Source organism: Typopeltis vanoorti, chromosome 16 (assembly GCF_054136105.1).
Source record: "Typopeltis vanoorti isolate ZY-2024b chromosome 16, IOZ_Tvanoo_1.0, whole genome shotgun sequence".
In the NCBI taxonomy this organism is placed as follows: domain Eukaryota; kingdom Metazoa; phylum Arthropoda; class Arachnida; order Uropygi; family Thelyphonidae; genus Typopeltis; species Typopeltis vanoorti.
Window position 1 is genome coordinate 35,366,387 of NC_143564.1, and position 26,568 is coordinate 35,392,954.

The following is a 26,568-nucleotide window of genomic DNA, read 5'->3' on the forward strand; positions in this document are numbered from 1 at the left end:
ATGAGAATAACAATGTCTAGAACATCTGAATTTCTTGATGGGCTGTGATGAGTGAGCTCGGTAGGTCTAGTACAACGCAGAGTTGAGCATTGCATCAACACTAAAGCACGGCCTTTAGTGTTGATTGAAGAGCTGAACCAAGCTGTGTGTTTGGAGTTGAGGTCTCCTGCTAATATTATGGAGTCATTTGATCTGAGGATGGAGTCCAAATCAGATGTCAGTAGTGGAATGCCAGGAGGGTATAAGCTGCATAAATTTTGACATTACCAGCGTTGCTGGTGTGCACCTCCACCCCGGTTACCTCCAAGTTCATAGTTAGGGTATTGTGTTGTGGTTCAGGTAGCTCTTAATACAGATGGCAGTACCTCTTCCACCTCTTGCGCCAAGTTGATCGTTTCTGTACATGGAAATCCTACGGAGTCTTGGATTACTTGCTGACCTTAGGTGTGTCTCGTTAATTAAAATGATGTCAGGACTGTGTCTGGATGCAAATTCTTGGAGTTCTAAGATTTTGTTTGCTAATCCATTGTCATTCCATGCTACTATTATAAGTGAATTGGGTTTGAATTTTTTATTCATGGCAGAAAGCTGTCAATATAGATTGGGTTCCTTGTAGGAATCTTTTTCTTGAAGATGATTAGGGGCTTGTTTTGCTGAATTCCTGCAGCATGGTGGCAAATGATGCAGTTAGAATAGCGGTTAGGTTAGAGCCTGCTTGCTCATGAGATGTAGGAGTCTTAATTCGTGCATCCTCAGCATATGTTTTGGTCATGAAAGTGGATCAGATTCCTTCCTGTGTTGTTGGGGTGGTGTTTGAGCTGAAAGGTGACTTGCTTGACTGTTTATGGAGTTGTTGCGAGGAGGGGTAAGATTAGTTATTGCTGACCCACGATTTTTTGGGTGGAAAATGCACCCTTTATAATTGGCGGGGTGAGATCCTCCGCAGTTTGCACAACGTGCCGGAGTGGTTTTCGGCTTCGGGCAGATGCTGGTCTGTTGTCTCTCGCCAGATTTTAAACATCTGAAGGCAGCTTTGCAGAGTTTTTGGGCATGTCCAAACTTCTGGCAATGGTGGCATTGTCCTGCCGATGCCTTTTTCCTTAGCGGCTCAGTTGTAATTTTGAGCCTGCATACATTTGTTAGTTCGTAGATTCTTTTTTTTTCGAGTGTTACTAATTTCCACCAATACAAGTGGCATAGGTTTCCTGTCTGATCTTAACATCCTACTTACTTTGACTGGGGTCAGGACTTGGTTGATGAGGTCGGCAGTGACCTCATCAGTCGTGATTCCTTCGATAACCCCCTCTAAGTACCACTTTGAGGTTCTTTTCACTAGCCAGTGAAAAGGTGTGGAAAGGCCACATGAAGCTGTCCATATTTTAGTCATCTTGCGGTAATCCATGACAGTTGTGGGCTGAATCTTTACTCCCTCATCTGTATTTTTGGCCCAGGAGAAATTGATGTTTTGTTCTCCTAGGGACCTTGAGACTGAGGTCCACTTTTCTTTGTCTCGGAGGATAACTGGAGGAATCTTTTCTTTTCTGTCTTGGTATCATGTTTTGTTACATCCTCTTCCATATGATCTTCAGATGTTCTTTGTCTTTTGTTTGATTGTTCCTCCTGAGAACAATCATATTGTCGGGGGTCTTTGGTGGTGGAACAGGTGTGAAGTCAGCTTCAGTGTCCACATCATCTTTTTCCATGTCGTTAACCTGAGTGTAGATATTTAGGAAGCCGGGCCATTCTGCCTCAAATTTCTTTAAGGTAAATTTAAGAACATCAAGTGTCACATTTCCGTTTAGATTTTGAATGGCGTCCTTGATGTCTTTTATGTTTTCCATTTTTGTTCACCGTATATTGTTGGAGAATATTCCGGGTGTCTATAGATAATCCTGTAGACTTTGGAGGGTCTACTGGCAAATCCCGAAGATCTTATGATCTTCCAATGATTTGCTGGTAGACACACAATTGTGTCTACCAGCAAATCAATACTTAAGTTTAAAATACCCTAATAAATGGGAATGAGTGTCGAGAATTTACTTGGCCACAGGATGAAAGCCTGCCTCCCTAAAAAATCATAAATCCACCACTGGTCCTCATCATGGGTGGGGTCTACACAACCATCAGACCTTGTGCATTTTTCATGCAGAGAGGAGACAGTAGGAATCAAACTGTGTCGGCGGCAGTGCAATGTGAGATTCACGAAAAACCTTTAATAAAATCTAATCAGGCTCAATCTAAAATAACATCTGATTTCGTCAAAAGTCCAAGCATAATTACCAGATCGGAGATACTGAGACTAATTCAATGCATCAGTTATATTTTCCATATACAAGTATCAAAATGGTATATGCATCAAGGTTTTTTTGCTTGGTTCTAAAATAAATTATACTTGAAATGGAATTTTCTTATTTTAGTCCTTTAATGATAATAAGCAAACAAAAGCTTGCATGTGTCACACAAACTTTTATCAAGTTATTTTGAAAAGACTAAAAAGATAAGAAGAGTGGAATGTTCCTGATAATCTCAGAAGAGTTGTATCCCTTCCGTGTAGCACTTGAAGAAAGCAGTAGTGATAATAGCTTTGAGGCAGTTTAGAGTGTGATTGATGTGAACTTGAATTTTGGTTATTTAGTGAAGGATGAGGTTATTGCTACAGGCAAGGAAATGGAAAGAGATGATTCTGATGATGATAAAAATAATAAGGAGAATGAAGAAGACAGAAGACTGATGGTTACAGAATGAGAAGTGTTCAGCTTTTTAAGTAACCTTGATATTAATAAGGCTGTGTGACTGGATGGAATATCACTATACATGTTAAGGGAATTTACAAAAGGGCTGGCAGTGCCCTTGACATGGCTGTTTCACAAGATAAAAGAGTCTGGCAACAGGAACGGTCCCAGAAGCAGAGAGAGAGAAGGGAAAAATAATGCCACTGCACAAGGGAGAATCCAAGTTAGTGAATTTTCCCTTGTACAGTGTCTAACAAACAATAGGGTAGTGTGTATATAATGTAGTGGTGAAGGTATTAGAGAGGGTAGTTGGAATGCAAACCTGGATTGATGAGAATGGAAACCTTTCAAGAGCACAGCTTAGGCTGATTAAGGTGGGGAAAGAGTCTTGATTCAGTAACTTGGTCACATTTTATTAGTAGATTGTTAGAATATTGGATAGAGGAGATACTCATACAGTGATTTTTTCTGGATTTTTGCTAAATCATTTATATTGTAAGATAAACTACTGATGAAGTTGAGCAGGATAGGGATGAATGGTCAGTTGCTAGCCTGGTTACAGGAATGATTGAATGATAGGAGCCAGTGAGCTGTGTATAGTGAGGGATGCAGTGTCCTGAAAAAGTAAAGTAACAAGTAGGGCACTATAGGTTCTATTTTAGGACCACTGTTTATATTATATATTAACACGTTGACTGCTGATTGTGAGATAACTTGTAGTTGATGTCATAATATAAGACTGCTAACTACGAGTTATCTTGTATAGTATTTGCAACATAACATATTGGTACTGTTGGCAAGTTTGCACATTATTATTAACACATTAACTGCCATTCACATATAGTTCAAAGTTTGAGAGCAGCTATTTTGTTTGCTGTTGATGCTAAATTAGGAAGAGCAATGTCAATGTTGGGTAGCTCACACATGATGCTGTTGCAAGAAGATCTAAATGGGTTTGAGCTTTGGACTGAAAAATGGGAATGCCACTTCAATGTTATTTAGTATAAAGTCATATGCTTTGCCAGAGAGGATGGAATGAGGTTTATCATATTGGAGGAACTTTACTTCACGAGGTGAAAAAGAATCTTTGGATCTTGTGGAGGGAATACATTGCAAAAGATGTAAAGGTTACCCAGAAAATTGCTGTTATAATGCAAACTACTCTGATAAGTATGGATAAAGAGGTGGTACTTCCATTGTATAGGGCACTAATAAAGCCACATTTAGATTTCTGAGCATAGATCTCATCACCTGGTTATACAGGCGATAAGGAACCATTGGGAAGCGTGCAGAGGTGAACTAAGATTGTCTCAGGACACTGGAATGTTGAGTATGAGGGCAGATTAAGGAAACATGGTTGGCCGAGCTGTGGTAGATAACAGGAGAGATGATGTGATATGATTGAGACATTTAAGTCAGTGAGAGGAGCTTATCAGATAGGTTATTATTATTATTCGTGACACCTCCAAGGAGCCCAAAGACTCATCGCGGGAGGACACCCACTGTACAACTCTCCGTCTCTACTACTCTACTACCAATCACCTACATCAACGCCATCCACCGCCCACAACTACCACCACCACAGCTAATATTTTTTGTCAGTAAATTGTGTGTGTTCTGAAGGGCCAATTTGTCTGTATGTGGGATGAAAAACCCCTGCTACCTCCGTATGAGATCGGCTAACTCACCTTCAATTGAAAAAGTCAATATAAAGATTCCTCCCATCATGACGAGAATCGAACTTAGGCCTTTTCTAATCGAAGGGCGCAATGTACTGTCATTGCATCCAATTGCACTATGTAGAGCAATTGGAAGAATGATGGTACAGATACAGGGGAATTAGTGCCGTTGGTAATAGATGATGGGAGAACAAGAGGTTCATTCTTGGAACTACATAGATCATATGAGTAAGGCAATGAAAAGGAAATTTTTTGTATAGTATGATTAATGAATGCAATTTGTTGCCAGAGTGTTTGGTGAACGCCCCAAAGTTGAATGTTTTCAAGGCAAGGTACAATAGTGTGACTATTTGATCTCCTGATCAAATAGTGATCTCCTGCAGTGAGCTTTCTGACTTCATGGAGGCTTTCAAATACTACTAACACTAATGATATTGAGTCAAGTATAACCAGAGAATATGCAATTGTTTGCAGATGATGCAAAATCGGAAAGAACTGTGAGGAGTAGAGAAGGTGCTGTGGTCTTCCAAGAGGATCTGAATAGATTGTGTAAGCAAGTGTGAAGCTACAGTTCAGTTTTTTCATGGAATTATGCCTTTTATAGCATTTATTATACACACATATTCACAAGAATATATACCCTGTTCCACTTCAAGATTGCAGGTAATCACTTCTGCATGGAAAATGGCCAATTCTGCCAACAGAAAATAGTCCCTTCTTAGGATGCATTTAAAATATCATTTAGACATAAAATTATGAGTGTGTTAAGTCTTTTTTTAAATGAAACAGAACATTTAAAAATTAGTACTACTTCAAAAACCACAGAAATAAATAAACTGGCTTATTGTTTTGACTAATCATATGTGATCATGCCACAATTTCAAAATCAAAACAAACTTGGCTGAGACAGGTGTTTTGATTATGACTCCAGATTTTTTTTGAAATTCCCATGGAAAAACATTGATAAGTCAGTTAAAGCAAATTTTAATGAATGTTTACACAAAGCTATGAGCATCACACACACCCTGGCAAGACCAAGGAAGAGAGTGTAGCAATAGTGAGAGAGCTGACTGGTGTTTCAGAGAGAACCATCTTTAGTGTGGAAGCTGAGAAAAAAAAGAAAAGAGGTCACACAGGTGAAAGACAACACCCAAAAAGTTGACATGACATGGACTTGAACTCAGCCGCTCCAGTGCAAAGCACTCTACACAAAGATACGACAACTTCGTTCAGTGTTCCATTCACCAAAATATTCATGCATTTTTCTTCAGAAATGAGCAACTCACACTGAACAAGCTGATTGTTGAAGTCAACAGTGTTCTTGACTTTCCACAAATATCAAGAATGATGCTTTATTGCATGATGGAGGATCTTGGATTCAGGTACATAAAACAGCATTGTGCATCGGCCTTCACACAAAGAGAGGATGTAATTGCTTGACAACATCGATACCTTCAAGCACAGAGGAATATGCACCTTCCCTGTGGTGAGTGGGCTTGTAAGGGGAGCAGCGCATAGTAATTTTATTACTGCAGATATTTCCACCAGAAACTAATGGTCATGATCAATGATATTCCCTCTTCTTCTGTTTACAAGGCTCTGCAAATTGCATTCCCTCAATCTGTATTATATAATCTCAATGTGAAGCCAGGCTTCACTTTGTGATTATACTGATGATGACCAGTTATTTTATGGTTGAAATATTTCAGTAATGAAATTACTATATTCTTGTGAATATATGTGTATAATAAATAAAAAATAAAATACCAGTTATAATTTATAAGTTATAAATAATTAATGGAGAAGTTTTGAAGGAGATGGAGATGAGAGATCTGGGAATGGCAGTGGATAGAGACTTGAAGTTTAGAGATCATATTGCTAAAATTGTGAGGATGTCACAGTGGATTACTATATAATGATGAGAGGACTTTAACATGCCCAAGCAAAGAAGTTATGGTTCCCTTGTACACATAAGGCTTTGATCAAGACACATGGACTACCACACAGATTTGGTCACCTGGTTTTCAAGGGGATAAGGATATCCTAAAGTGTCCAGAGAAAATTCACTAAGGCAGTGTCAGATCTTTGGAATTTGGGATATGAAAACAGATTGAGGAATTACAATTTGCAGAGCCTTGTGAATAGGAGAGGGAATATCATTGAGACACATGAATTGGCAGCAAGTGGTTGTTACCAGATTAATGTGGAGGAGATATTTTGTAGGGTAGAGTGAGATAGGATAGAACAAAAGACCATCCCTGGAAGCTATGTAAGGAGGATGATCAAGAAAGAGTATGGAGCAGGTTTTTTGCATGGTGAGTGGAATGCAATGCTTCAGAGTGTGGTGGATGCAGAATCCATGAATTCGTTTAAGGCATGGTTTGAATTGTGTTCTGGAATTAGTTCCAGTAGCTAACTTCATACTGTTTGCAGTATGAAGACAGAGTCAATGGGTGACTAGTTTAATTGGGCGAGGCCCCAGTAGCATGAAATTCTCTCATGTTGTACCATCATTTTAGTTGAAGCCAATACAAGTATAATTTGGTCAGCTAAATCCAAAATTTCCAGCTCATCCTCATTCACTTAATATCTAGGTAGATACCTGACAGGATGCACCATGAGAAATGAGGATTGGACATTAGGTCAGAAGCCCCAGTCGGTTCTCTGCATTCCTTAAAAGTCTCCTTCCAGTTATACAGCTTTGACTCTTTAGCACCCCTATAAGTTTGATGTTAATAATAAATAATAATAATATAAGTTAAGGTTTCTATGGCTTGATATATCCATGTTTTGTGTCTGGTGAGTACTAAGTACAACTTTTAAGCAAGAAATTACTTTACATAATGCTGGCCTAGTTGGCCAAGTAGTTAGTGTATCCGCTCTCCAGCCAAAAGGCTGTGGGTTTAAATCCCACCCTGGGCATGGATGTTTGTGATTGTCTCTGAAAATACTGGTGATGGTGGTGGTGCTGGGCAGATGGCATTTGGTGTAGATCAGGGAACCTTTTCAAACTTTTCAGAAATCTGCAACCTTTTCAGACTTGCAGGCCACATTCAACTTTTATTTTTAATAATCAGGCCACAAGCATTTAATTAAGAGAAAATAGTGAGTGAAAAAATACTTAAGTTATCAGTTTTTATTATATCAATTTAAAAAAAAAAAAAAACCAGAAATATTTAAAGTACCAGATATGAAACAAGCATGAAAATGAAACTCAATAAAAAATTATCCCATAAACAAAGTAATATAGTTTGTGCATCACAATATGTGTCTCTCCCTGCTTAATGTGACACTTTTATGATTGTTTTCCCTTATCCAAATTATCTATATCCACTTTACAACCTGAGGTGCAAATTTGAATCGAAGCATGCAAATTTTCATCAGTCAGTCAAAAAGAAAATTTATTTTTTCTAAAGCTCATGGCAGAAAATGCTTATTCACAAATGTATGTGCTTCCAAATGCGACTATCATCTTCTTTGCAAAACTGATTAATACTTCAAATTTTTTTTTGTAAGCATCGATAAAATGTTTGGATATTTTCTAACGAAATTGCGTTCTTTGTTTCATTGTGCTGTAATTTCAAAACTTCCATCTGTAGTTTGTTTGGTACATCATCAATGTTGACATTAAAAGTGTTCAAAAATAATCGCATTTCGATGCTACTTTTATGAAAATCAACAAATCTTGTTGAAACTTCTGTTTGTAAATCTTCAATAATACCAAAAAAATGTTTCCTTTAGTTTGTATTTCCAAGTTGCACAGGTGATATCACGAAGTATAGGTATAAAATGATTTTTAATTTATTATTCATATTATAAAATGTATTATTTAAATAATTCAACATACGGGCCGCATGCTATGTAAGTATGGTCAACCTTTTATGGCCCACATGCGGGCCGCCAGTTGCCGACCCCTGGTGTAGATGATGCAGTTTGCTGTAGTTGGTGAGTGGTGGAGATGGAAAGTTGTAGAGTAGGTGCCCTCTCTAGATGAGTCCTTGGAGGTGTTACAAATAATAATAATTGTTAGTTTCACATGGCATTTTTGTGTATTTCTTCAGATTAAAAAACAAATAGAACAAAAGATATTCACAGAGAGAGGTTTCTAAATTAACAGCTATCATTATTGAAATTAAACTTGAACAGGATCTTGAACATGCTGTCAGATGTGTAGCTTATTGTGCAATTTACTGTATAACTTTTCTCATAGCCTAATTCATTAATATGCAGGTCTTTTATATATGCTGCTCATAGTTGACTTAAGTTGACCTTGGTTTTTTACTAACACTAGGTAGGATATCATATAATTTCACTCACTTCTTTAAATCTGTGCACATAATTCTTGAATTCTACGTATAGCATTTTTTTGAGTTGCCAGTTTACTCAGTGTTTTTCTTTGATGGTGCTATAGGAGAAGTTATAAAGCACTTTTCAACAATGAGCCATGTGTGTGTGACAGCTTATTATAATATTCAACATATTGTTACAGTTTTCTTTAAATAATTACAGTTGATAAAGCTTCCATAGCTCAGTCAGTATAGATGAAGCCCTTTGGTCGGAAAGACCTGGGTTCAGTTCCCATCAGTGACGTGAGGAACCTTTATCTAGTTTCTTTTAACTAATGGCGAGTTATCCAGACAAACCGGCCAGTAGAACACACACCATTTACAGGCAAGAATATTTAGAGGCACAGGGGTAACCACTTTATCCTCATATTATGGTTGGGAATTCCGATGATACTTGGAAGGTTATGGGTGCTTAAGTGCCTGTTAAAGCCACCGACGATGAATGAAAAATGAATGACAGCTATTAATTTAGAAATCTCTTTGTCATTATTTTATTTTTCTGTTTATTGTTTAATCTGAACTTGCCAGACACAAACTAGAACAATATCAATAATTTAAGATGTATTGTTGTCACCTATTAAAAGCCTTTTTATATAGTGGTTTAATGGTCATGTCAAGATAAATAAATGATTTGCTTATTGCAGGTGCATGGAAATAAGATGGATTCACATAACTTAGCTACTCTCTTTGGCCCTAACATTCTCCGTATTACCAAGACAGGAAAAGATTGTGAATTTCTTGTTGAAAGTCCAGACAGAGCACAAGATCGATCACTTATTATTCTTGTTGTACGTAGTCTCATTGATCACTATGAGAGCTTATTTGAAGTAAGCCTAATATTATATAACTTTGATTTGATTTTATATTATTATGAATTAACATTAAAGATTTGTATTAATTAATTATTTGTTCTTTTAGCATCAGTATCAAATTTATCTATATTTTTTCCATGATCATTTTTATTTATCTGGCTATCTTCATTTCGTTATCTGATATAATAAAGGAGACAAATGAAAATTCATTTACATTTGTCTCCTTTATTATAATAATATTCTGATCTTATTTGGAATATATAACAACTTCTACTCTTCCTCTAATACTGTTTGATAGAATTAGCAAAACACTGTAAAATATACTTCACATACTGTGTATTAAAAAAAAAAAAAACAGTCCTTTACATATCCAGTACTACTGTGTTTCAGAAATATTTGTCAAAGTGCATAGCACTTCAATGTAAACTTTAAGTACTCCATTTCTTTATATTAGTGGAGCATGCAGGATAGGATACAGAGTCAGAATCTCTCCCCCCTCCAAAGAAAAATATACTCTTTTGTCAAAAGATGAGCACACCTAAGTAACAATTCATCAATGTTAATATTTTGCCATAAATGTGTTAAGTTTTTATCTTAAGTGGAAAGAATATTCTTATTATACAGAAACCTCCTTGGAGTCCAAAGACTCATCTCAGGAGGGCCTCATTACCGTTATTCACACAGAACCTATCATATCACTCCACAGATGCATTTACTGACAGAGAACTCGTATCCTCTGCAACCCAGTCGACTCCTTCACTCACTTTCCATACTAAAATTTAGTCCTCATGTCCTTTATAACCACATGATTACAAAACTTCCAAGGGCAACACCTTGTTTTTTTTTGTTCTAATACATTGTTGTAATGCATAACACAACTTCCTCGTGTTATGTGTTAAAAATTTAAGCATCTGCTCTACAAAATTCTTTAGTAACTTTCTCTCATATCTTTTTGTTCATATTGAGACTTATCATCTTTTTATTTTGTGTCCCACAAATCTTTAGCCTATTAGGGAATACTCCACAAGTTACTATTATGATGCCTCATTTCTGAATCTTCTGTGATGCTTCCAAGTAACCTTGGGAACCCAATTTGTGCACAATGATTTGTAACCATATCAAGGCCTTGTAGAGGGGAATAGTAACCTTTTTATCTATCAGCGGGTTTAACATTCCAGTGAACCTATGGGCTGTTTAGTTAATATACCCTCTAAAATTCATTTTCTTTACCATCATTATTCCAAAATCTCTAGCCTAATCAATTTCTTCCAGATTCATTTCCATCACTGTAATACACAGCAAAATAATTAGGGAATACTTCACAAGTTACTATTATGATGCCTCATTTCTGAATCTTCTGTGATGCTTCCAAGTAACCTTGGCAACCCAATTTGTGCACAATGATTTTTAACCATATCAAAGCCTTGTAGAGGGGGAATAGTAACCTTTTTATCTACGTGGGTTTAACATTCAAGTGAACCTATGGGCTATTTAGTTAATATACCCTCTGAAATTAATTTTCTTTTCCATCATTATTCCAAAATCCCTAGCCTAATCAATTTCTTCTAGATTCATTTCCATCACTGTAATACACAGCTTGTAATATTTTTATCTCCGAGGTATAATTGTATACTTTAAATTGGCCAAGCTCAAACTGTCCTATCATTATCAAAATTGGCTTCATAAGCAGCTAGCTTTTGTGAATTCCCTGAAATGCTGTAAAACCAATTGCACATTTATATTGTGGGAGGGCTAAGTTATTATTATTATTACAGGCTACTCCACGGAGTCCTTAGATTCATCAAGGGAAGCCCCTAAACATTATGCCATGCTCGGTCATGCCAACATGACTGAGCTTTGTACATAGTTTCTCTAATCAGTTTAGAGAACTCTAACTGGTTACTGTAACCAGTTTCTCTAACCCACAAATCTTCAACCTGTTCTCGTAAGGTTCTTTCCATAGAGCTGCTGCTATCTTGGTCACTCACCTGTGGATCCTCTCCACCTCTTTCTCACTGCTAAGAAACCCCAGGCTACCTGATCTGCATGCATCAGTCATGGGATCTTATCAAGTCTTGATAAAAAGAAATTTATTTATTTCGTATGGTGATTCAATGGCTGTGAGCCCCTTTTATGGAGAGGTACGTCACCACCTCAAGCCCCCTATTTTTATCTGGGCTTGGAACTGGCATAGCTGACAATTCAGACCTATGGCTGGAGGTATTGTCTTAGGTATTCCTGACTGTATCTGTGTGTGTTCACAGGGCTGGTTTGCCTGTTTGCAGGATGAAAAACATGGTTTCTCTCCCCAGCTAAACTGGGGAGAGAAACCATGCTGTCCATGCCCAAAACCGGCTAACTTGTCTATGGCTGAGGAAGATCCTTAAGCTCCTCTCGTCACCAACGGGAATCGAACCTAGGACACTCCTTCCCCAGGTGCATCGTTGCGAAGCGCAAAGCCACTAGGCTAACCGCGCAGACATAAAAAGAAATAATAACCTGCTTATCTCTTCTCATCAAAGTATTCTTCAGTAACCAAATAATCTGATGAGCTGCTTCAGCCACTTTTGCTATCTAAACTTTAACTCCCTATTCACTAACACTCCCAAGTCTCTGGCTCTGTCAATTTCCTGGAGTACAGTTCCATCAATGTGGTATACACCTGGTAATCTTTTCACCCCAAAATGCATAACCTAACATTTTGTTACATTAAACTAACATCCATTCTCCTTTGGCACACACTCCCAGTCATGGGCGTCTGCAGAAAATTTTCTGGGGGGGGGGGGGAGGGGGGGAGCTTTGAGACAAATAATTACATCAATAAATTTTTATTTAATAAATAAATTAATTAAAAACTAAATAAAAATAAATAAATAATTTAAAAAAAAACAAACTCCATATCATAGTTTTGTAAATCCTAAAAATTCTTCCCTTATATTTTTATTTTCGTCAGCAAACCTAATGCCAAGTGAAAGCTGCAATATCTGCAGCTTTGCCAGCTAACATTGAAAATCTAATTGATTTATTTGCAGCAGATTCAATGCTTTCTCGTATTTCCATTTCACAAAGTTCTATTAGTTGATGTTCAGTTCTTACAGAAGTGTACCGGCCATTTGCAGGAGCTTTCATCAAATGATCTTTTAAAATTAAGTCTCCTGCTTCAATCTGAAACTGAAATAAATCATGTAAATTTCCAGAATCGTTCCTTTCTCCCCCATAATGGTAAATCATGTGTGGCACGAAATACAATGGCTGATTAAATATAACCTAATTTAATTCTATTGGACTCTATAGTTTTTTGTATTGATTTATCAATTTTACAAATTATAGCTTTTTCTGGATGCTTGTGGATTGTCATAAAATTCTGTGCATCAATAGCAGCTTCTTTGTATCATTGAGATGACATGTGATTTCTGGCGGCTTGGTTAAAATCATCATTTTTATAAATGGAGTTTTTATAAATGTGCTTTGACAGCCCTGATGTACTTTTGGTACAAACAAAATGCAATATTTGTAAAACCACCTTTTTGTAATTTGAATAACACAACCATGGTGAACCAAGCAAATCTAAACTGTCTCTTTCCAGAAGAATCTTTTATGAAATCATAGTCCTTGTTGGGAACATAGAATTTGAAATCCTTTCTAATACTTAAAGTTGCTGTTATAGTGGAAACTCCAACTTAAGAACCGATATATTCTAATAAATTATTTGATGAAACTGACTCAACAGTCATTTTGAATCAATGTTCCAGGAATTGGATCAACTTGTGTATCCGAATGTCATGGGCGCCTGGAAAAAATTTTCCAGGGGGGGGGGGGGGGGACAAAGCTTGGAGACAAATAATTGCATCAATACATTTTTATTTAATTATTTAATTTTTTTTTGTTTTTTTTTACACAGGTAGATTATAAAATCACATACACTTACCTTTTAAAAATGTATTTTTCTTTTTAAATTTGTTTCACTATAAATTTATAATTCACGCTTCACTCAGTGACTCACTATACACAGAGGGCAAACGAACTGGTCACTGTTCACAACAGTAATGAACATTTTTTCACAAATCAGAAAAAGATGAACCAAAAACATGTGTTTTATTGCTGCAATAGAACACATTGCAGCAATGTGTTATTAACTATGGTTACCTTGCCAAGGGCCGAAACCGGCCAACACGTAATAAAATTTTAAGATGGACAAAGCATCCCATGGTTGAGGGTGTAAGGTTACATATCTCAATCACTTTTACGATTATAATTTGTGGAATTTTTTACTCGATCCCAGGGGGGAAAGTGCCACCTCCCCTCTGTGGATGCGCATGCTCCCAGTTTATCCAAATCATCCTGCAAGATTTTAACATCATCTGAATTAACTATTGCTGTACTCATCTTTTGCATCATCATCAGCAAAAAGCTGATCAGTTACTCTCAGATCGTTTCCTGTATCATTAATGTACGAATTAAACAGTAGCAGCCCAAGAACAGAGCTCTGTAGTACGTTGCTAGTCACAGGTGTTCTTCTGGACTCTACTCCTGAATAAACTACTCTCCGATATCTCTCCATCAACCACTCTCTTATCCACCTCACCAACCCTACATCCATCCCCATGTGCTGCAGTTTATTGATTAGAATTCCTTGTGGTATCCTGCCCAAGTCTTTTGCAAAGTCCCACAGTATCACTGCAAATCCTTACCTTTATCCAACTCAGCTTGTATTATAAAACATGAGCAAGTTACTGAGGCATGACCTACACTTCACAAAACTCACCTTGACAACTTCTGATATGTTGATCAGTCGGTAATTTGCTACATCAGTCTTGGAACTTCCTTCATGCAATGGAACTATAATCCCAACTTTCCACCCACTTGGGACTAACCCAGAGCTGAGAATTAGATTAAATAATGTGGTCAAAAGCACTGACAATTCCCTAGCACTTTCATGTAAAATTCAAGCTGTTATACTATCTGATCCCATAGAGGTATTCACATTAAGTTTCTGTAGAGATATTCACATTAATTTTCACATTAAATAACATTGCTATGCGCCTCCATTTCATTTACCTCAGTTCCCATTTAAGTCTTTGCCTCTCTTGTTAATGCAGTATCTTCAACTGGATGATATACTCTTGCAAAGTGTTCACTTAGTGATTCAGTTACTTCCCTACCATTGGCATTCCTTAAAATCATTCTGCCATATATATTCTTTCTTTTACTTGCAACATGTTGAAAGAACTATTTGGGATTCTCTTTACCTTGCATTGCTAACTTCCTTTCATAATTTGCTTCTGCCTTTCTTGCCACACTAGTTATTATTATTATCATTATTCGTGACACCTCCAAGGAGTCCGAAGACTCATTGCAGGAGGACACCTACTATACAACTGTTTCCACCACTACACCGAACCTCTACCAATCATCTCCATCAATGCCATCTACCGCCCAACACCAGAAGTTACCCTTCTGGCCTCTGCCTTCTACTGTTCATGTGCCTGTAGGTCACCTTTCTCCTTAAATTCACTCCGTAATTGTTTCCTCTTTTGCAGCTCCAGCTTAATGATGATGATATTCATCCATTTAACTCCCACTTGATTTTTGATTTACTCTCAAACTCACAAACTCCTTTGCCACTTCCCATGCACTATCAACATCTAGCCCTTGCAGTTTTACTTGCTATAGCACCGATCCAAGCAATCTCCTAAGCTTGTCATACTTACCAGCCCTGTAATTTCCCCATATACCCCGTCTTAGCTGAAAATGCCACACATTTGGTCACCTCTCAGGTCAAGACCATATGATCACTCTAACCAATAGGTGGCAACGTGGTCATATATTCATTATTGACAAATTCTCAGATGCAGTCACTAGATCGAGCACTCTCGAACCCCTATGTTCAATTTACATGCTGTCTCAGGTAATTATCTCTTAGTAACTGCATAAAATCCATTTCCTTCCTCCTATGGGTCATCTCCTTCTTATCTATGTTTTCATAGTTGAAATCCCCTATGCTTTTCCTCCACCCATTGAATCTATTTGCCGATGCATACTATCTCCATCATCTTTTCCATCCCCTGGTCTACAGCAGCATTCAACTGTATATTTTGTTCTGCTGGCCCCAATCTCACACCAGATAGGTGGAAATGTGCTATTTTCATTGGTCTGCAGTTGAACTTCCACTCTCTTTGGTTGCAGTTCATCGACTATCATCAATGACACTCCTCCCCTATTCTTTTCTCACTATCCTCCCTGAACACACTATACCCTTCACATTCTATCCCACTAACTATATCATTTTCTGTTAGATATGTCTCACTAATGCCAATAACTTTTGCCCAGGATGAGCCAACCAATGGCAAAAAATTCCTCCTGCTTGTTCCAAATGCTCCTAGCATTAATGTACATAAAGTGCTAAAGCCCCTTAGGCCTACCACCATCCAGACGCTTTATAGTAACTATGCATTCTGGTTTGTATAATATGCCTAAGTTAGTACCAGTGGTACTAACTTAGGCATATTATACACATTCTTACATTGAACTACCTCACTGATGTCTGCTTATCCACTCAACAGCATTCCCCTCCAAAAAGCTCTAGTTTCTCTGATTCTGCATATCCACTTTCACTTAATTCAACAATCCTTTTTCTGGTCTCCGAACATCAAATCCATTCAGATGCAAACCATCCTTCTTGTATAAGTCCTTTTGCACATCAAAATCACTCCACACCTTTTCTCTAAATTTTCTCTAGATTTTCTCTAAATCCAGAGTAATTTAATAAAAAGGTGGCACACCGTTTGGCAGCTCCTATAGGAGGAGATGACCTTGCTAATGCTTCTGCCTTGGTATCTCCACTTGGGCCTGGCTCCCACTGAAGAGACCTCAATAAAGGTCGCAACTAGTCTAGGTAGTGGCCCTTCCCTTAATGCATAACATTATACAGGTCTGCAAGGAGATGTGCTTTGTATTATGGGAGATACTGAGATAGGAATGATGTTAGCTTGCTCCACCTTTGCAAGGAGTTGCCCGGTGTTGTACCACTTTACCCCAGTCCTGAAGATACTTTCAGGCGCAAACTTTGTTTGTACACACTTGGATAAAGGATTAAACTAAATTTATTATAGTCTGACCAAGTGAAAAATAAACTTTCAACACTATAATCCTTTCTTTCACCCCACCCTTTTGTGCTCTAATAGCCTCATTAACATCAATTTTCGCACCAGGAAAGCACATCAATGTGATTCCCTTCTTATTACTATTATAAAAGGCCATAAAAGATCACATGACACTCACATGAATTTCAGGTAAAGACAGAGGAGAAAGTTAAGTATGTATTAGGCTAGAAATTGGATAGCTTGTTGATAGATTAAAAAATGTAAATACAAACTGATACTTCTTCAGGATTCTAGTGACACATTCAGAAATTCCAGTGATGTATGCAATGAGAACTTACATCAGAGGTATCACAAAAGGTAGCAGGACTGTATGAATCTACAATATAGGATATTCTGGGAATTAAACCCGTTTAAGTGGATAATAGATTTAATATTTGTAAAATTTGTATTGTAATCATGAACTAGATAAACAAATGGGATAAATTTTAAGCAAAGTTTTGACAATGACTTTTGTAGATAGATTAAAAAATGTAAATACAAACTGATACATCTTCAAATTCTAGTGGCACATTCAGAAATTCCAGTGATGTATGCAATGAGAACTTACATCAGAGGTATCACAAAAGGTAGCAGGACTGTATGAATCTACAATATAGGATATTTTGGGAATTAAACCTGTTTAAGTGGATAATAGATTTTGTATTGTAATCATGAACTAGATAAACAAATGGGATAAATTTTAAGCAAAGTTTTGACAATGACTTCTTCTTGAGGAATGATCAGAAGAAGTGGACTGAAGGAATGAAAGTTAGCACAAATGTGGGTGAAAAAGACTGTGTGAATAATGGAACGAAAGCTAGTGAGGAAGTGAAAAAGAACATAAGAGTGAAACAAAAGTAAATGATGTTGAGGCAATAGGAAAAAGAAAAAAGAAGAAAGGTATGGCAGAACAAGAGCGAGCAAGACTATGGGGGGGGGAGACAGAGAATGAAATTGCTGGTATGAACAATTTGAAGAAAGAGCTGTTCAAACTAAAAAAATGAAATAAGGGATATGCAGAGCAATATTAGACATTCAGTGTATATGAATGAAAGAGTATAGTGAGAAAGGTTGCCAGCATGTTGCCAAGGTATGATGAGATGGAGAAAGAGAATCATAAATCACATGCTGGAAATAATGTGTGTGAGAGAAGACAGTGACCTTTGTAGATGTATGGCATGAATTTGAGGGAAGAATAGATTTGTACAAAAGTAGTGGATTGCATTTGAATGGCTTTGGAGTAAACAAACTGGAGACTGTTGCTAGAAGAAAGTGCAGTGTGTTGTGATGCAAGCAAGAGATCAGAGGAAGTAAGAGGTGAAGTGAAAGATCATGAGAGTGGAACAGATGACTGAAGTCCTTGGTGGTGTAAATATTACTGTGAGAGATGAATAGAGAACAGGAACGCAAGAGGAACAGGGAAATGGAGGAAGTCTGGGCAATCAGGAAAACATGGCATAGAGAGAGAGAGAGAGCAGATGACATTTAGAATGACATGTTGGAAGCAGTAGTGAATTTGCATGTGCAGGGGATGATCAGCATAGAAAAGGAATGGATTGGGATGTGAGGGGAAGTAATTGAGACTGCAGAAATATATGGGATAAGCAGTGATAAAGGTGATTAGATAAAGGCTAGTGTGATGGGGAAATCACAACAACAGGTTGCTTGGATAAGACTGGTTATACAACTAAAAGTGAACTAATGTGTGTTTGCAAATGCTAGGAGCATCAGAAATAAGGGAAATAGAATTGTTTCAGTGATTGACTTTATTCCTCAAAAATTGTTGGAATAAGTGAAACATGGTTGCATGAGGATGATATCCTGACAGAAATAGAAATGAATGGGTACAGTGTTTTTTGCAAGGATAGAAATGACAAGAAGGAAGAAGAGTTGAAGAGAAGCGTTTACTGATGATAGTGGGGGAATTATGCCCACATAAGGTAGACATGAAAGAAGGAAATAGTGGCAATGGTTTTGAGGAAGTATGTCATGAGGTGAAGGTTTACAGGTTAATTAGTGAGTTGGATAGGCAACTGGCTCTCAGATAGGTATCAGCAAGTTGTGTATGGGTGTGTGCATGATCCTGGAAGAGGAAAGTAACTAGTGGTGTGCCATAGAGGTCTGTTTTGTGACCATTGTTATTTAATATAGCAATGATATTGGATGTGTTTAAATGGTGATATACATTTGTTAGATGATGTAAAACTGGAGAGTGATGATGAATCAAGCAGATGCTGTGACATTACAGGAGGACTTGAATATATTGTATGAGTGAATAACACTATGGAACTGTCAGATGAATGTTGCAAAATATAAGATTTTGAAATTTGGTGAGCAACAATGGGATGCAAAGTACACTCTTGGTAGGAAAAGGTTGCAGAAGTTGAGGATATATGAGACCTTGAAATGGTGGTGGTGGACGAGGATTACCCAAATAGCGAAATCATCATTAGATTATTTCAATGATGCAGAGAACCTCAATGTGAAATGAAGAGGTTATGGTTCCATTGTATAAGGCTTTGATCAGGCCTGATGTGAATTATTGTATGCAGATTTGGGCCCTCTGTTTTCATGGTGATATTTGATATGTCAAGAGAAGACTAAGGTGGTAACTGGTCTTTGGGGTGTGGAGACATTATGGGAATGCAGTTTGCAAAGCCTCGTGAATAGGAGGAGAAGAAGAGATATGACTGAGATGTTTAAATTGGTAAAGGGTTGTTACTGGGTTAATGCAGAAGAAAGTTTCAAAGAATGGGAAAAGGGGGATAGAACCAGGGGACATTCCTGTGAAGCTGTATAAGGAAGGTGTGAGTAGGAGCATAAGGAGCAGGTTCTCTGCTTAGAGAATAGAATGGATTGCCTCACACTGTGGTGAATGCAGATACAGTGAATGAGTTTAAATCATGGTTTAATGGGTTTTGTGTGTAACAGTGTGTACCTCCCTGAATTAATCTTTTGACTCCATGGTGGTCTGGTGTTAATAATTTGCATTATCATTCCAAAGCTACACACTCACTATCTTCCCTCTGATACATTTCTTCTGCACCATCCCTAACATCAATCTCCAATCTCTTGTCTCAGGATTCACTCTCTCTCAAGTCATTCACACCACCTATCACTAGCCTCACTGCTTTTTCACCTTATTTCATTGCCATTGCCAGACTGTTATTCCTCCTGGCCAAATTTTCAGCCATGTTTGCTGAACATCTTCAAGTGCAAACATAACAGTTACAGTGATATCAAAAGAACAAAGTAGAAAAAGAATAAATTTCTTTCATCCAAGAGGAATTATACAGTGAAAAAGTTTTTTTATTAATTCATGAAAAGTTGTAATGTTTTGTAATGTAATAGTTAGTTAATCCATTAACTAACTATTACATTACATATATTTCTGTTTAAATTTGGTAAATTACAGCCACGAAACTCGGTCAGAAATTCTGTAGGAAATAATTTTCATACACTGACTCTCATAAATCTTTTCTTTCTGCCTCTGATTTGGATATCAGCAATTCTCAAATTGATTTGATTTATCATTCCTAGGTTTCAGCAGAGATTATGGATACTGTTTATCGTAGATTATTAATAGAAGATCCTGAAGCTCTAGATGTTCTACTTCACCGTCGCCTGTATATGGGGTATGTAAAATATAGCTTTGACATGAGAGTAACCTCTGTATATTGTATTGTGATAATATCTTTTTTATCCTTTAAAAAAACGTCTTGATTATCTTTAGTCCACATTTCATGAATTTGTAATATTTAATAATATTTTTCCAAAGTTAATGTTTCAGATTCATTTGATTTCAAAATTTTTTTTACAAATTTATACCTTGAAAGAATAAATATATTTGCATCTATTAGGATAAAACTGAACAGAATCTCTCCTTGTTTTATTTTTACATGGTGTTGTATTTTATACCAATGTCAGGTAAGATTTTTGCACTCAGTGCTGGATGATGTTTAGCTTTGTTCCTTTATTATAGCTTGAGATACTTATGCAGAAATAGAAAAAAATTATCTCACCAAATCAATTATAAGTATGAATTTATTTTCATATAATTTCATATGATTTTTAAGATTTATTTTGGGCAACTCCAAGGAGTCGACAGACTCATCGAGGGAGGCTCTAACATCTTGTCAAGAACAACTATTCGATGTTCACACAGTATCTATCATACCTTGCCTTGAACTCATTCACGGTCGTAGCACCCACAACAGACTCTGGAAGCTTATTCCTTGAACTCATTCACAGTCATAGCACCCATAACAGACTCTAGCTTATTCCACTCATTGCTAACCACATTCTTGCCCAGCTTCCATGCATGGCCCCCTAGTCCTCCCACCACCACTCCTATTCTCAAAAATATCTTCTGAATTAATCTTATAGAAACCCTTCAGTAATTTGAATGTCTCAATCATATCACCCCTTTGCCTATCAACCAAATTTTGTAACCCACAAATCTTCACCCTGTTCTCATAAGGTTCATTCCATAGACCTGCTATCATCTTCATCACTCGCCTCTGGATCCTCTCCACCTCCTCCCCATCAAGAAGAAACCCTGGTGCCCATATCTGGACACAGTAGTCTAGATGGGGTCTTATCAAGGCTCGATACAGAGGAACAATAACTTGTTTGTCTCTGCTTGTTAAAGTATTTTTCAGCAACCAAGTGATTTGATGAGCTGATTTAGCCATTTTTGCAATGCCCCCTAAACTTCAACTCCCTATCCACAAATATGGTTCCACCAATGTGATATACTGCTGCTAATCTTTTCACCCCAAAACGCATAACCTTACACTTTGCCACATTAAATCGACATTCATTTTCCTTAGCCCAGTCCTCCAAACTATCCAGATCATCTTGCAAAATTTTAACATCCTATGTTGCGGCACACCACTAGTCACAAGCCATCTTTTGGACTCTACTCCTGAATAAACCACTCTCTGATATCTCTCCATCAACCACCCTCCTGTCCATCCCCATATACTGCAGTTTACTGATTACAATTCCATGTGGTATCCTGTCAAAGGCCTTAGCAAGGTCCAGTAGAATTACTGTAAACCCATTACCCTTATCCAGTTCAGTCGTCACTGTGTTATAAAACGTGAGCAAGTTACTGAGGCATAATCTACCCTTCACAAAACCATGTTGTTCCCCATACAGTATCCCGTTTTCATCTATCCAATCCTGTATTTTTTTCTTGACTAATTTCTCCAAGACCTTGACAATGATTCCTGATATGCTAATCGGTTGGTAATTTACAACAGCAGTCTTGGAACCTCCTTTAGGAGGTTCCAAGACTGCTGTTGTAAATTTTATGCAGTAGAACTATTTTCCCCTCTTCCCACCCCCTCAGGACTAACCCAGACCCGAGACTCAAATTAAACAAAATGGTCAAGGGCACTGACAATTCTTTAGCCACTTCACGTACGACACGAGCTGGTATACCATCCAATCCCACAGATGTATTGACATTGAGGTTTTGTAATAGACTACTCACCGCCACTTCATTCACCACAATTCCTGTATAATCTGTTGGTTCATTCATTCCTGCAATGTCACCACCTGGATAATATATTCTTGCAAAGTGCTCGCTCAGTAATTCAACTATATCAACTGATTTGGTTACCTCCCTACCATCGGCATTCTTTAAAATCATTCTGCCATATACATTTTTTCTTTTATTTGCAACATATCGAAAAAACCGTTTGGGATTCTCTTTAGCCTGCATGGCTAATGTTCTTTCATAATCCATTTTTCCTTTTCTTACCACACTCATTACCCTTCTGCCTGCGCTTTATACCATTCATGTGCCTGCCGGTCACCTTTCTCCTTGGATTCCCTCCACAGTTGTTTCTTTTTTTTGCAGCTCAAGCTTAATGGTGTTATTCATCCATTTAACCCCTACTTGATTTATTATTCAGACTCTAGTATACAGTCAGCCATTGCTTCATGCAAACACTTCCTAACCGCCTCCATACTCTATCAACATCTAGCCCTTGCAGTTTTACATGCCATGGCACTGATCCAATCAAACTCCTAAGCTTGCCATACTTACCAGCCCGATAATTCTACACGTACCCTGTCTTAATTGTAAATTCCACACCTTTAGCTACCTCCCAAGTCAAGACCCTGTGATCACTCTCACCAATTGGTGGCAATGTGGTCATATTCGTTACAGCCAAATTCTCAGATGCAATTACTAGGTCAAGCAATCTCTGACCCCTGGTATTTTCCATTACATACTGTCGCAGATAGTTATCCCTTAATAATCGCATAAAATCCAATTCCTTCCTCTCATGTGTCCTCTCCTCCCTCCAATCAATGTTACTATAGTTATAATTCACTCCTTCCACTCATTTCTTCTATTTGCTTATGCATACTATCCCCACCATCTATTCCATCACCTGGTCTATAGCAGCACCCAACTGTATATTTTGTTCTGCTAGTTTCAATCTCACACCAAATAGCCTCAAATGTGCTCTTTTCTCTATCCTGCAGTTCCACTTCTATTCTTCTTGGCTGTAACTCATCAGCTATCATCAATAACACTCCCCCCCCCATTTTATTCTCCCTGTCACTCCTGAACACACCATACCCCTCACATTCAATCCCAGTAGTTATATCATCTTCTGTCAGCCATATTTCACTAATGCCAATAACCTGTGGCCTGGAAGTGCCAACCAAGGCCAAAAATTCTTCCTTCTTGTTCTTAATACTTCTGGCATTAGTATACATGAATTGCAGAAGCCCATTTGTCCCCTCTTTATTTTGATGCCTTATACTAATTATCCCATTCTGACTCGTAGTCTTTTGTACTTGCTTGGGCATATTACACTCTGAACTGTCTCCCTAAAGTCTGCATATCTACTCCCCCCCTACTTAATAACTCTAGTTTCCCTGATTCTGTACATCCACTTCCACTACATTCGACAACACCTTTTCAAGTCTCCTTTACACCAAATCCATTCAAATGTAAACCATCCATCTTATATAAATCCTTTCGCCCATCGAACTCACTCCACACATCCACAAATTCCACACCACTCGTCCTGCATAATTCACGCATAAAGTCATTTGCAATTATGGCCCTCCTCCTATACTCTTCACTGCCATACCGCAGCAACAGACTCACCATCCTAACTCTCTCACTCTTCTCTTTTGCTACCTCAAGCAATTCCTTCACATCCTCACTCATAGCCATTTTGTCTCCTTTCAAATCATTTGTACCTGCTACCACTATCAATTCTTTCACCTGCTGCTTTTGCATTCTAATTGACTCACATCCTTAACGTTCGCACCAGGTTGGTACGATTTTGTTAAACTCTCAAATCTTTTCATCTATATCAAATCTATATCAAATGCTTTTTTTTGCAAAAGCATTTGATATATTACCACAGAGGATAGGAACAGATAGTATGTTGGTTAGATGGATCAGACATTGGCTCTCTGAACAATACCAGCAAGTTATATATGATAGAGCCGTGTTTCAGAAAGGAAGGTGACTAGTGATGCGCCTCATGGTTCTGTTCTTGGGCCCTACTGATTAACTTCTTTGTTAATGATATTTCACGTGGATTGACTGCGGATCTTCAAATATTTGCCAGTGATGCAAAGTTAGGTAGAAATATAAGAAATGGTGCTGATGTTAATTCTCTACAGGAAGATTTTAATAGACCTTTAGCTTGGACAAATGAGCGAGGTTGCAGTTTTAATGTTAATATATGCAAGGTGTTACACTTTGGATACAGAGATATAAGGCTATGTACTATGTATTGGTGGAGCTGCACTTTAGAAAGTGGATGAGATTTGGGATCTTGGAGTGAGATTCTTTTATTCCCTTTCATTTACATTTATCAGTCATCTGGGGTGTCACTAGTATCGTAAGAAGAAGTAGCAGTGTAATTGAACAATGTTACAAAAAGTGTTTGTTTTTTCCTAAATTATATTGTGTAGATTTGTATATTAGTGCTCTTGTGTGATAGTCAGACTGAATATTATCATTGCTGTAATATGAAAAGTGTTCACTTCAGTTTTTATCTTGATTAATGTGGAAGTGCTCGTTAATATTACAAAAATTGCAGTGGTAGCAGCAAAGAAGAATATGCTAGCATTGCAAAAGGTTTCAACTTGGAGATCAAGTTTTTCTCTGGACTTTTTGTAGTGGACAAGATGCAGCCATTGTTTCATGTATGTATCCAAACATATTAAAGATTTATGGAGTGTTAGATGAAATGATAAAAAAGAATGTATTATAGTATGTGAGAAGTGCATTGAAAGGTTAGGACATTCCAAAAATGAAGAAGGTGTGACCGGGAATAATGAGGAAATGGACGGGAGTGCTTGCAGTGGTAATAATAGAAGTGACATGAAAAGCTTAGGCAAGAGTTAATGAAAATGAAGAGCCAAGTTAAATATATAGAGGAGGAAATTGAGCATTTAAAGAAGAGTATAACTGGTGTAAATGACAAAAAACTTAAGAAGAAGAAGCAAATATCTAAGGATGTGATAAGGTTGCTTTATATGGTCAAGATAATTGGCATAAATGAAACTTGGTTGACTCCTGATGATATACTATCAGGACTTGAAATGGTAGGATATAGAATTTCTGAAAGGATACGAAGATCAAGAGGAAGAGTATTGTTAATGGTAGCAGAGAAATTGTTGTCTCCTTCAAGAGTCAAAGTGGAAAATAGTAGTACATGTTAAAATTTTGAAACTGTTTGGTGTGAAGTTGAGATCAATAGAATAGTATATCTAATAGGATGCTGTTATAGTTCAGCCAATGTGCAGAGTATTAATTGTGAAATGTTTAGACAAATTAGTTGGGCAAGAAAAGATGATCCTTTTATTTTAATTATAGGAATGTCGATTGGAAAGAAGAAATAGTGTATAGTAACATGGAGAGTGAATTTGTTGAGTTTCTGCAGGATGACTATCTAAAGCAGCATATGATGGAAGCAACATGAGGTTTATTGGTGTTAGATTTGGTGATATCCTCACAGGGTGTAGTTATGAATGAGGAATCAACACTGCCACCTGTTGGCGAAAGTGATCATGAGGTATTGCTTTGGAAGGTAGTCAAACAGGAAAAGTTATCAAGATCTATATGTGGAACTATAAGGTGAGTGATTAGGATGATTTTCAGGAGCTTTGTAGTCAACTAGCATCAGTATATTGGGTTGATGAATTATATAGAAAAGATGTTGACAGTGCATAGGTATAAGATATGATAAGGCAGTATCATAACTGCATACCAAGAGTGAAGTGAATAAATAGAGTAGGAGTTAGATGGATGTACGGTGAAATCAAGCCAGCAGTGTGTAAATGACATCAGAGGATGTGATCATTCTTACTTTAGTTCAAGAAAAATTGGTGGTAGTAGTGATGATGAGGAGGAGCTGCATCTCAAGAAATTATGGCACACTTAGAAGGCAACTTAAAGTGATACCTTGTATTTTATTTTTTGGGTGAAAAGATTACCAGCTGTATACCACATTCGTGGAACTGTATTCCAGGAAATTGTGAACAAATAAACGCAGCAGCTATAAAAATAGTAATCATTATTGGAAAAGAGAACAGAAATTTATAGAGTTGTTAAAAAATAAATTATCTCTGACTGCATGTGACAGAGAGGACCACAGGATCAAGTGTGTTGAACCTCAGATGACATCAGGGGATGTGATCTTTCTTACTTTAGTTCAAGAAAAATTGGTGGTAGTAGTGATGATGAGGAGGAGGAGGAGGAGCTGCATCTCAAGAAATGGCACACTTAGAAGGCAACTTGAAGTGATACCTTGTGTTTTATTCTTCGTTTATTTAAAATTTATCTTGTAGTTTTTAAGGAGGCAACATTC

At 37.4% G+C, this 26,568-nt stretch overlaps 1 protein-coding gene across 1 annotated transcript in view; it reads left to right on the forward strand.

Moving 5' to 3' along the window:
• RhoGAP102A (Rho GTPase activating protein at 102A) overlaps positions 1 to 26,568 on the forward strand; it is a 382,252-nt gene that overhangs the window by 346,012 nt on the left and 9,672 nt on the right. Inside the window, exons 10-11 of the mRNA XM_090406360.1 lie at positions 9,402 to 9,584; positions 20,252 to 20,346. Coding sequence (XP_090262486.1) covers positions 9,402 to 9,584; positions 20,252 to 20,346 — 278 coding nt within the window. The remainder of the gene's footprint in view (positions 1 to 9,401; positions 9,585 to 20,251; positions 20,347 to 26,568) is intronic.